This window comes from Anneissia japonica, unplaced genomic scaffold (genome assembly GCF_011630105.1).
Source record: "Anneissia japonica isolate Jap-2015-1 unplaced genomic scaffold, ASM1163010v1 scaffold11402_len470986_cov188, whole genome shotgun sequence".
Lineage (NCBI taxonomy): Eukaryota > Metazoa > Echinodermata > Crinoidea > Comatulida > Comatulidae > Anneissia > Anneissia japonica.
Genome location: NW_022754099.1, coordinates 313,185 through 325,635, shown reverse-complemented (window position 1 = coordinate 325,635; position 12,451 = coordinate 313,185). Strand labels below are relative to the sequence as shown.

At 32.8% G+C, this 12,451-nt stretch overlaps 1 protein-coding gene across 7 annotated transcripts in view; it reads right to left on the bottom strand.

The window, feature by feature from the left end:
• Positions 1-6: 6 nt before the first annotated feature.
• The window catches only part of LOC117123108, a 13,919-nt gene continuing 1,474 nt past the window's right edge, over positions 7-12,451 (bottom strand). For 2 of the 7 annotated variants that reach the window (XM_033268944.1, XM_033268946.1), the window contains exons 2-18: positions 11,494-11,684; positions 10,879-11,036; positions 10,258-10,434; positions 9,447-9,664; positions 8,891-8,973; positions 7,940-8,139; positions 7,286-7,504; positions 7,027-7,137; positions 6,564-6,722; positions 6,185-6,404; positions 5,489-5,690; positions 5,187-5,338; positions 4,565-4,785; positions 4,085-4,224; positions 3,244-3,418; positions 1,733-1,885; positions 7-1,255 (exon numbers count right to left, since the gene is read on the bottom strand). In XM_033268944.1, coding sequence (XP_033124835.1) covers positions 1,022-1,255; positions 1,733-1,885; positions 3,244-3,418; positions 4,085-4,224; positions 4,565-4,785; positions 5,187-5,338; positions 5,489-5,690; positions 6,185-6,404; positions 6,564-6,722; positions 7,027-7,137; positions 7,286-7,504; positions 7,940-8,139; positions 8,891-8,973; positions 9,447-9,664; positions 10,258-10,434; positions 10,879-11,036; positions 11,494-11,674 — 3,003 coding nt within the window. In that variant the 5' untranslated portion in view covers positions 11,675-11,684 and the 3' untranslated portion in view covers positions 7-1,021. Of the gene's footprint in view, positions 1,256-1,732; positions 1,886-3,243; positions 3,419-4,084; positions 4,225-4,564; positions 4,786-5,186; positions 5,339-5,488; positions 5,691-6,184; positions 6,405-6,563; positions 6,723-7,026; positions 7,138-7,285; positions 7,505-7,939; positions 8,140-8,890; positions 8,974-9,446; positions 9,665-10,257; positions 10,435-10,878; positions 11,037-11,493; positions 11,685-12,112; positions 12,137-12,265; positions 12,414-12,451 lie in introns of those variants that run through there. The other 5 variants (XM_033268945.1, XM_033268942.1, XM_033268943.1 and 2 more) reach the window with 4 other exon arrangements.

Genomic DNA, 12,451 nt, shown 5'->3' with positions numbered 1-12,451 from the left:
CCCCCCCCCCCCTAAATCCACCCCTGCTATTTCATAGGAAATAATAAATGTGTTTTGTAAGATCCTACTGGTTGAAAGTTTTTTCTGGATATAAATGATAACAAGTTAAATGTAATATGGAAACATAAACATAAAATAAATGAACATAATGTAACGCTTTACTATTCCATAGGAATTAATAAAGCTGTTTTGTAAATTGAAAATCCCAGGTGCGGATCCAGACCCTCGCTCCGTTCGCATGGCAAAGGTCAAGGTGAGAAATAAAAATAAAATGTTGACCATTTTTACAACAATCATACTTCACACTTATTTTGAACTTACTTAATTATACAGATTAACAAAAATTAATTTGGTTTGATTTCAGCGGCAGTGCCCTATACCTTATTTTATATTAATGTAGTCAGTGTAATTAACCCAACACTAAAAATGACACTGTGTGTTTTTAGCATTGTTTTAAGGTAATAACCAATCAAAGATTCACATGAACAACAAAACGAATGAAAATATATTTGGCTTAATTATTGTTTAAAACTTCCTTGTAGTTTAAAGAATCTGTTTATCTTCTTATAGAAATGCTGTAATTAGAAATATTTGTTTTAAAACCGTAGATCACCTAGAGTTAGGGGATTCCCCCATGTAGTAGCCGATTCAAGGGGAACCCAGCTGGCCTGGGCCCCTGTAAATATTTCAAAATTATTTTTAAGAATGCAGAAAAAAATTATATAAAAATATATTCAAATTCTGAGAGTGCCATTTCTGGCCATCTAATTTGTCTTACCTCAGCCCCAACCACTGTGGGGCTGAGGTGTCTATCTGCGAAGATAGCTCTCTGGGCCCCCTCTAATTCTATTTCCTGGATCTACCACAGCAAGGATCACCCTATCTGTGCGAAGGTCAGGGAAAATCCTGGATCCGCGTCTGGATCCTATTGGTTGAAAGTCTTCCTGAATAAAAAATATAAACAAGCAAATAATGGAATATGGAAACATAAACATAAAAAAAGCAACATAACAACACTTTATTATTTCATAGGAATTGATAAAGGTGTTTTGTAAGATCCAATTGGTAGAAAGTCTTCCTGGATACCAAATGCTCTCGGTCCAACAATTTCTAATGCTTGCTGAGTTTTAAGACACGGAGCTGCTGGTATTACCAGAACCGCAACGCGCAGTCCATAGCGTATTTCATCAGTTGGAATAGGTTGGCCACTGTCCGAGTCTACAATACAAATAAGATCAGGAACCGTGGCAACAGTCTAAAATTTTAAAAAAGTTGTATAATTAAAGAATACTGTATTATTAGCAGCATTTTATATTGATACAATAATAATAGCAGCTTCTAATTAACTTGAAGTTCTTATTTTAGTCAAAAATATTCATAATATATGAGAAAAAATATACTGTACATTAATTCAATTATTTTATATAAGATATAAATACAAAATACACCATGCAACAAACATTATTATCAATATTTTAACATACAGGCTTCATACTCTATTGTTAAATGTTGTTCTTAAAAGTTTTGCTTAATTAAGTCTTCATTTTACATCACTTAATGTAGTTGACCTTTTTATGCAATTTTAGGTTTATCCACAATATGCTCTTTTGTGACATGATCTGTTATGTTTATTTGTTGTCTGTTTTGTATCTTAAGAACATATTTCATAAATCTGAATAAATCAAATAAAAAAAAAAAAATTAAAAAATATCTAATTGTAGGTCTAACGTACCTTCTCTTTGACTTGACTTGAAGACATTCTTGCCAACAAGTTTTCATTCTGGAATTCAATGCTGAATGTACATTCACTCCACTCTAAAGCGCCCTCAATAGTTACATTTCCTTTGTCGAATCCTCCTTTATTTATTCGTACAACGTTAGAAACCTGGTAAGATTAGAGAGTTCCGTATTGTATAATTACTTAATTATTGGAAAATAAAGTCTGTTTCACACATTCACTGATAAAGCTATGTCCACACTAGAAATTGTATGTGACAAATACATGTGAAGTGCCCATATATGGGCATGATGATGTCATAATCCAATGTTTGTACAGACACAATGTATATATAGGCCTAGGAGTCCAGTTACAATATGTAATTATTTATCAAAATGATATATCTATACACACATACATATACATATACACACACATATACGCACATACACTCATTACATACATTATGCATATGTTATTTTAAGGAAAATAAATTAAATTTAATGTAAATATGGAAGAAGCATAGGAAGAAAAAAGAATAAGAAAGAAACAAAAGCATGCTTTTGTGAACATTTTTAGGCACTAATCATCAGCGGTCAAGGTGCCGGCAGCCTACACATTTCATAAATTCGACATTGAATTCGACCCTTTAACGTCACTATTGGATAATCTTATCTTCATTAGACTTCTACAAATGGATACCTTGTTCGAAGCAATAAATCAAGTTGTCTTTACCCAGTACCGCTCGTATATTTTTTTTTGTGTGGGAAACTTCTAACCTAGATATGTACCAGGAGTATTGAAATGGGGGAGGAGGGGGCATGATAGAAAAGTGGCAGTGGCCTGTACAAGCTGAAAAATAATTGTGATATGAAGTGATTTTTAATTACTACCTGAGTGTAATTTTTTTTGGTTTTTTTTTTTTTTTTTGCTGATGATTTCAGGGGTAGGGAGGAGGTGCTTAAAGAGAGAATTAAACTCTGGGAGGAAGTGTCCACACTCCTCATTAGATTTGCCACTATTTCGAATGACACACAGATGGCAACAGTTCAGTCTGCTGTAATAGCGAATTTAGTAGACTACGAAAAGAATATAATGACTTGATTTGATATATTATTTATACATTTGCTATTAGTGGCAAGCATAATATTTCGTCATTTCAAATTTCATTTGAGGGCTATTAATTTATTTAAATATAAAAAGTGAGCCATTTAAATATTAAAAATTAATTTTGAGGTTATTAACAGACAATATATCATTAATATTAATAGATATATAATTAATATTAATGGAAATTGTAGGATATTTGTAGGGCGCCTTCCAAAATAAAATCATTTTAAGGCGCTGACAGTATTCAGACCACAAATCATGCCGAAAATACAAACAAAATATAAATTTTTTTAAATGAACAAGCTGCTCAGTTAATGAAGTGAGACATTAATAAATATATCAAAAATATTATAAATATGTATTTTAATATTAATAAATCTAGTTTAGTATTAATAAATAAAAACTGTAGTAACAACCTTGCCAATTATCAGTAGGGTTCCATTTTCTTGCGTCAGAATAGCTTCCAGAGGTGATGATGTAGCAGATAAAACTTTGTCCCCAAGGTTACGAGCTCTACTCAATGAATATAGGACACTCTTATCCAAAATCTCTTGCTTGCTGAGAGGATTAAAACTTACTGCAGCTGAGCAACTGCATAAAGAACAACGAAGAACATAAAACTAAATAAATATTATATTATATATATTTATATTATTATAATATATAGTATTATCTTTAATTTTGTTCTCATCCAACAGCTCACCAATTACAGGATGGGATTGTGCTCTTTAAATAAGTCTCTTTATTATTCTAGGGAGTGCAGTTGATTTTGTTGAGTATCAAATCTTGGTGTCCCAGGATTTGAACCAGGACCCTGGGATTGGAAGGCAAGCATCTTAACCACCAAGCTGCAGCTCCATTCCATCAACATTGCAGGACTTGAACCCAGAACCCTGGGAATGGAAGGCAAGCATCTTAACCACCAAACTACAGCTCCACTACATAAACACTGCAGGATTTGAACCCAGGACCTGGGAATGGGAAATAGGCATATTAACTACCAAACTTGGTAGGGTTTAAGAGGAGAATTTTTATGGCTTAGTATGGTCCAAAATGTTCTTTTAGACCACAATATTAGGGCTTTCAAAATAAACGTTATTTTGATAGGCAAATTATTATTTTTTTTAAATTTTTGATCCGTCGACCTAGTCGTGCGTTGAACGGCAGGAGGGTGCAGGCCTGTCTAATGGGGAAAAATTTGTCAGGTCAGTAGTCTTAGATACACTGCTTAATGTCAGTTGACTTGAGTAAGCTTACCCCATGGAAATAGTTGTTTGGCGGAAATGGTTCTCAAGCTTCTTTGCATCTTCTACCTCCAGTATCACGGCTCGCTGTCCTTTATCATCAACCAGACAACTTGGAACCAAAGACTTCCCATATATTGAAGGAACAAACATCTGAGAAAAAGAATTTTAAACATTTTTAAATGTAAAAGAAATTAAAATTTTCATAAATTTAATGGCCCCTCACATTAGTTATCAAATAAGATTTGTCTTTGAAAAAATAATCAAATTAAATGATATAGAAATTAATAGAAACTTAAAATTAATTAATTATATAATATCAACGATAAATGAATAACCATATAATTGTCCAAAATAATATGCTCAACAGTATCTTACATTATAGACTTATCTCGAAAGATAATATACTTTAATTGTCTTTTTCCTTTATAACATTATTGCTGAACTAACAGATGTTTTTAATATTTCAGAAATTAATATGTTGACCTCTGACCTGTAGTTCAGGAAAAGCACGACCCATGCCATCACAGTCGACCACTGGAAGGTCAAGGAGTCCACCAATCACAAGGGGTTCCATAGCGTTCATCCCTCCAATCTCAGCACTCATCAAACCAACTATTTTATCTGCTGCATTACAAACCAACTCTTCTCCGGACTTATGAGCGCAGTAATCTTCTATGTACTTAATTCCATCTCCGGATTTGATATCAATATCTAAAATATTGAAAGTAGATTTTTGTTAATTTATAATGACAAATTGAATTTATCTATTTTCTAAAATTTCAATATTTTTATAAAGCTATAGTTTTATACTTTTACATTTTTACTCAGCATAAGTTAATATAATTGATATTAATTGTATTTTAGTTTGCCCACACCCATCCTCCCTCCGACCCACTCTTGACGGCAAATTTACTCCCTAAAAGGGTTAAAATACTAAAACTTGCCATTAAGTTTCATTAGAATGGGGATTTAGTTCCGTATTCTAAATGTTCGCACCCCTAAGGCCGTTTCACACCCCCAAGGCCAAAACCAGCCTACGCCCCTGTTAATGTTAATTTAAAATTAGTGTAATGTGTTTGCGATTATATATTACATATTAAAGATAATTTAACCTTTGGTATTCCATGACCCTTCATTTGAAGCTGTTATCAGACTTTGTTGACAATGTATTGCATTGATCATCTCCTCGCCACTAACCAACTTCTCCGCTATCACCCCAGGTGCTCCCATAAATCCGCAAACAGCAACCTTCCCGATTCCCAACCTACAAATTCAAGTCAAAAATCTTTTTCGTGGCACTGAGGTAAAATATTAAACCAAATAACTAATGTTAATTTGAGGATTATAATAAAAGAGAAATTTCTGAATTCTTTAACATATTATAATACTCTATTCTATTTTCCCTTTAGTTTACCTCTCTGGAGCAATTACTCTGATTTTCTTTCCCTGCTTGAGGAGTTTCATGGCATGGAGGCGTCCAAGATAAGGGCTGCCACCTCCTCCACATCCCAAGATTCCGGCACCAACACTTATACACTCAATGTCATATTCAGATAAATGCCATTCTCCTGTTTCCTTGTCAACAGCTGGCAGGGATGCATCTTCCTTCTTGTTATCTAGTAAAAGATGAAGCTGTTAGAAGAATTTTCAGTTGTATACAGAGGATAATCAGTGTCATCAAGTCAACATAAGTCTGCTACTACAGACTATACCACACAAAATAATCACTTACTAAATTGGCACTGTATTATAGCAAATTAGCCAAAAAATAACAGCAGAAAAAAAGTCATTCTCAAAGGAGGCAAAAAGATTGATAACGAACAGAGACCAGGAATTCTCAATTTCATGAGCGAATAGTTTTGCCAGACCGGGCGCTACAACACCATCTATTTCAAGGAGACCAGAGTGTATAACAACTCTTCAGCGAATAAAAATTGTGATAATCCAATTTGAAACATTCAAAGTGAGTACTCTGTTTAATACTGTATTTGGTTTTTACACGACACTTGCTTAACAATTCTGTCACTCAGAATGAGAACAGCCACCCCTCTATTACAAATGAAATGATTACATGTATGAATAATAATATATAACGATGGTTCTAAAATACCTGACATATCATGTTGTTTTCCAGGATCCACTTTTGGTACTTTTATCAGCGATTCACCTTCAGTTGTTTGCATGTCAGTTGCTACCTCTGATGGAGGAGTATGTGTGGGCTGAGGGCTCCCCACCACATGCTGTGTTTGCATCAAGTCGCCGACTGCTTTAACCTTTATACGTGTGCAACCATATATGTAGGTGAGACTGATCTCTTCTACTTCAGTTACCTAAGAAAATGTTTGAAAAAAATACACCAGTTTCCTTCTAACTTAAAGGAATAAACCACATATAAAGCATTAATTCATGCTTCTTTTATGAAGAATTCTTGATAAACCTAACAAATAGCTTGGTGATGTTCATGCGCCTATGATATGTTTTTCTGTTACCTTAACTGTATCGATGTCAGCACCGTTCTTAACAGCTTCGTTAATTGCAGCTTTCTTCGCTTCTTCAACCGCAACTTCTCGGCTGATGTTTGTTAGATTTACAATGGTATCCCGCACGCCACCGACCTGACTCAGAGCAGCACCGACTGCGTTAGCAACCTGATAATTTAATCATTTTATAAATATGATTTGTATCCTATAATTTAAAAAAAATGAAATTCACAAACAAAAGTGATTATTTCATGCTTAATAATAAACTCCCTCTGCACATCATCATCACTGCTGTCACATGATCTGTGACAGACCAATAGGAAAAGACACAGCAGGATGTTACCTTACTTCCCCATACCCATATAACAATATATAAAGAAAAGCACCATTAAAAATAATGTCAACAGAATCAGAAACTGTTGTACAGCCATGATATGAGCACTTTCATGACCTGCTTCTAATGATTAATTACCTGATAATGAGGTGGTTTGATAACTGTTGTAGCGCCCTCTAAAAGTTGATTTTCATTTAACAAAATACTGCCTCCACCGACTAAAACATATGGCAAGTCTTCTTTGCTCAACTGAAATAAAAAATGAAGAATGACAATGGAATTTGCAATCTAATCAAAATGAGTGTTAAAATCAAAATATTTTAATAATAATAATAATAATAATAATAATAATAATAAACTGTTTATCTTTCATTTGTGTTATATTTATTTTACTTACTTTCATTTGATCCACAACATTTTCAATCATATCTTTCATAACTTCTATTACTTTTGAGACTTTGTCTTCCTCTAAGTTTTCCACTTTTTGCCTATTTCCAAGCTTGACCAGTCCAGCAGCAACAGCTACATCAGTAGTGGTCAGTGTGGTGCCACCAAACACCAAGGCTTCTTTGGCCAATTTATACCCAACACTCTCTGGACCGACTTTACATTCTGTCTGCAATTGAAATAGTTGTGAACCTCAACTTTACAAAATTACACAAAGAAAAATAAAGAATGGAAATTGGGCTTCACAATAAAAAATGAAAAAAAAGAACCTAGAATTTAACAGAATATACATTGAAGGTCTCATAGGGTCACGAATAACAAATTGGGCTAATGGTAGAAAAAAAAATAACACTAAAAAACCAAAATACAGGTCTCCTTCTAATCAAAGACACCTCCAATATAAAAACCCATCCAATTAAAAACCACCTCCAATAAAGGACATTCTTTCTGTGGCCCTCATATGAATGTCTATCTTTCATTTATATAAAAATAATTTTTATAAACAAAAACCGAAGCTACTAAATTTTTCCACAGATATATAAACAAAAATAGATAACAAAATTGTAACTACTGTAGAATATTTTATTCAAAACTATTCACTTACAATATCACCCTCTTCTGTTCTGTTGAAAACCACCTTAGATCCTCCTCCAAGGCCGATACTCATCACATCCGGCATCCGAAGCTTGGTACTTACGCCTCCTATTTGGACATGACTGGACGCCTCACGAGGGAAGCCATGTCTCAAGCATCCTATATCAGTTGTTGTCCCACCAATGTCGATTACTACCGCATTTTTTATGCCTGTAACCAACCAATATAGATCTTTTTAATACATTTATTCAAATTCTTTCATTTGTTCAAATTAATTTTTATTTTGTTACACTTTAAAAAAGTACTAATAGTAAAAGAATTTACAAAGAATCAGTGAAGAGGTAAGTGAAGAAATTATCAAAAGAACATTTTATGCCTATCTTACAATATATATGAGCTCAAAATTAGCAACTATAAAAATAAAAACAGTGCATTTCATGTATATAAAAAACTCTGTTTGACGAATGAAGTTGCCATAGGCAGAAATGAGAATGGATAGAGGTTTGTGCTAGCAGCCCTGGTTATCAATCTGCATCTACAAGATCTCATTAAACTAGCTAAATTTGACAATGAATGACTTTCATCACTTAACCAAATTCCAAAATGCTTGTCCAGGTACTTGTTGTAAACCTAATCATGGATGGCTAAACACAAATCCACCATCCTTCCCTCAGCTGATCAATACTTCCCTTATACCCTTTGTATCATTCAAACTGCTGACTTCCCCCTCTCCACTATGCAATTATTTCAAAACCCCAACCATAACAGACTGATAAAATGGTGATCATAATATTAAAACTATAAGAATGATGAGTGGTTTATTGAGAAAATAACAAAGATGGGTCTTTAGGAACAGGAAGGAGCTTAGACAAGAGGAAAGAGGAAAAATATACACTGGAAGAAAATTTGGTAGGAGACTTAAACTAGACAGTATTTTTTCAGAAAACAATTGCAGGCCTACCTGAGAGGAGAGCAGCACCTCTCATGGAATTGGTAGGGCCTGATGAAAACGTATGAACAGGAAAGTTCTTAGTCTGTTCTGCACTGTAAAAACCACAACAAGTGAGTAAGTTTACAGACAATGTTTGGTAATGATTTGGCCTAGTATTACATTATGAATTATTTTATATTACAAAAAAAAATCAAATGATGATATAGTATGCTTAACAATAGATACTAGTAATAAAAAAAACCCCAAAATGTTATATTTGTATGATTATGTTATTCTTACATTTAGGCTTAGCATGCAATACTTATAAATTATGAATTATTTTAACAAAATACAAAAATGACAAACTATGGTAAGATAGATATTTAATTAAATAAATATGCTAAACATTATTATTAATCATAAAAATGCTTATTCCTTAATTCATTAAATTACCATTAATTATGAATTATTAATAATAATAATAACAAAATACAATCTTTATAATATAGTTAACAGTAGATACCAGCAAATAACCAATTATCAATAGAAGTAGAGAAATCAACTTATATTTTCTATTTATGCTTACCTTTTAATTGTACCATCATTTTGGGTCAAATAATAAGGGCATGTTAATCCGATATCCAGCAACGCTGTTGCTAATGCTTGCAAAGTTTGTTGGCAGAGAGGTTTCAGGGATGCATTAAGAATAGCAGCATTCTCACGTTCTAAGAGACCCATCTGTCCAACTCTATGAGAATATGTGATTTCTGCATCTTGAAAATGTTTCATAATTATCTCACCAACCTATGCGATATTAAAAATAAAATAATAATAATTACTGTTATAAAAATTTAAATTCTAAAAAATAATGAATAAATAATTTAATTTTAAGTACTATAAATAGAATTTTGACTAACGATACTATAAATAGAGTTCAATTTAAAACCAAATAACATGTGGGACTTGCTTTTTTAGTGAACTTGTTCTTTTTTTAAGACCATAAGGAGGGCGGAAACAAATTTAAAAATTGTGTTTTCTTAATTAGCAAAATGATTTGCCAAAGGCATCTAGGCAGAAGAGAAAATTAAGATAAAACGTTATTGATGAATGTAAACAGTGCAGTATTGAGATTGATAAATGCTTTAAATTTATATAATTAATGAAGAAATATATATCTTATTTTTTTTAGATTTTAGGTGAGTGGAGGGCATAATAAAATTTAATAAAAATTTTTTTTTTTTAATTTCCATTTTTTTGTGGCGCATGGTACAGTAACTGACCAAGAATTAAATTATATTTTTATTTAAAATCATTATTATTGGTGATTGGTTCGCTAAACAAGGCATAAAACAAGATTTTGCCTTAGTATCGCTTTCAATATTCGTGTGTAGACATACCAGGTTTTCTTGCTCTTGGTTTACAGGTGAAAATACCCCACAGACTGCAATATGGACTAGTCCCTTAGCTTTGATATCCTCAGTGTAGCGGTTTATCTCACTTTCATCAACAGTTGTAATTGGCCGACCATCAACTTGGAATCCTCCATTTGCCAAATAGGTAGGTCCTTCAATAACCTGGTAATCAATAATAACAAATCATTTTCATAATAAAAAAGACTACAATATATCTATTCCACTCGCTAATGAGGGGAAAAAATGCCTAGTTTATTAAAGGTCGTGGTGTAAAGTTGTATAAATAAACTTAGGTCTTAAATACTCCACTGAGCGAAAAAGTGTGAAGAATATATTCTATATTTTATGTTTGTATGTTTGTATTGCTTGTGTACCTATCAATAAATATTTTGGCTAAATCTTTGTGATTGTACATAAGCTATCATAAGAGTGATATATGGCTTCGATGCAGAGGAAAAATTCATGACCTTAAGTTTAAATTTCTGAAGGAGATGGTCATTAATTTCCTTTTTTTAAAAGGCTGTCTTTGGATAAAAACTACTTTTTTTTCCTCAGTACTAAATTAATTTTACAGCTGTGTGTTGCTATAGACAGCAGCTGCTTTACCTTGCGAAGATCATCGGGGAAGTCACTGAACGGCGGTAAGGCCTTGGAAGCTGTCCCGCATAACCTGATGACGGCAACTTTCGCTAAGCCTTGCCGTTGTACGACAGCATTGACGAAATGTGTAGTACCAATGTTAACTTGAGCTATTGAGTAACTACCTGGGAGGAAAAAAAATCAAAAAATTATACTATAGGTAAATTTGTTGTTAAGACATTTTGAATGTCCCCTTCAGTGTTTGTAAAATTTTGTGTGTAAAATAATAAAAATATTTGATAATATTGCATTAGCCACATAATATATATATAAAATAAATGGTATATATACATATATATATATATATATATATATATATATATTGTTTATAATTGTTATGGTTAATATCATTGCCTATCACATTATTTGATGTTAATGCACTATATTTTATATTTATATTTACTATAATTTCATTATGTATTTATATATTTAACTATTATTAATATATCACTATAATTTGTTTATATTTTCAAAATTGGCATCATGAAAGCTTAGAAATTTTTATTGTGAAAAGATCTTGTTTTATATTTATTTAATTTATTAATCTAATTAAAAAAATTCCTAATATCTGCGTTATCTCACCAGTGTTTTCTGCATCTTTTAGAGCAGATTTCATGGCTTTTTTGACTCCGGTCGTCACATCATTTGTTGTACGTTCCTTTGCTGACCCCAGTATGCGGTCACCATACAAGATGACAGCATCTGTATTAGTTCCTCCAACGTCTACTCCAATGACACACTTATCAAAGTCTAGCCCACTCATTCTATCAATTCTACATTATAATCAACAAAATTATGGCTTTCGTTACTTACATAATTTATTATGAGCAACCTTAAAGATTTTCTTTTCAGGCCAAGCAAAAAAAAAGTACACTGTTGTAGAATGGTATCTACCATGAGATTAACTGATTACCTCTCTAAGGAGGTCAAGGGACAATGGCTTACATTTGCACCATGAGTTATTCATTTAAACTCCATGCTTGTAATGTGTGTGCAGCACAACAGCTCAGAGATTTGAGAACAGGTTGTAAAAATCACTGAAATTCAATGTAAAACAAATCTAATTACAGTAGTATATAAAGGTGAGCATGGGTTGCAAGGCTTCAAAACCCCCCAAAAAAGATTGTGCACCCCTCCCCCCACCACACACAGGTGTCTACCCACTGGAAAAACCTGGTGAGAAGAAAATTCATTATATTACCTGCTTCACCAAGGACTCCCAGCAAACAATTGTTTTGTTGCCTCAAGTAAATTTATAGCATAATCAAACAAAATGTTCATATATCAGTACTGAACTGTACAGTCATGCTTTACAGTCAGCCTCCTTGATTTTTTTAAAAATAATTGTACTTACTTATTCATGCCAAGTTCAATTGTCCTGATAAGGTGCTCAGCTATTTGCACAACTTTACAAAATGAGCTGATATGTTATCCATTGCACACCTCACTACAGTGATCATGAGGCTCAAAATTTAAGTAGGGTATGTAATATCTACTGAGCAAACAGCCAAATAACAGGAAGATAGGTACTTACCTCTTA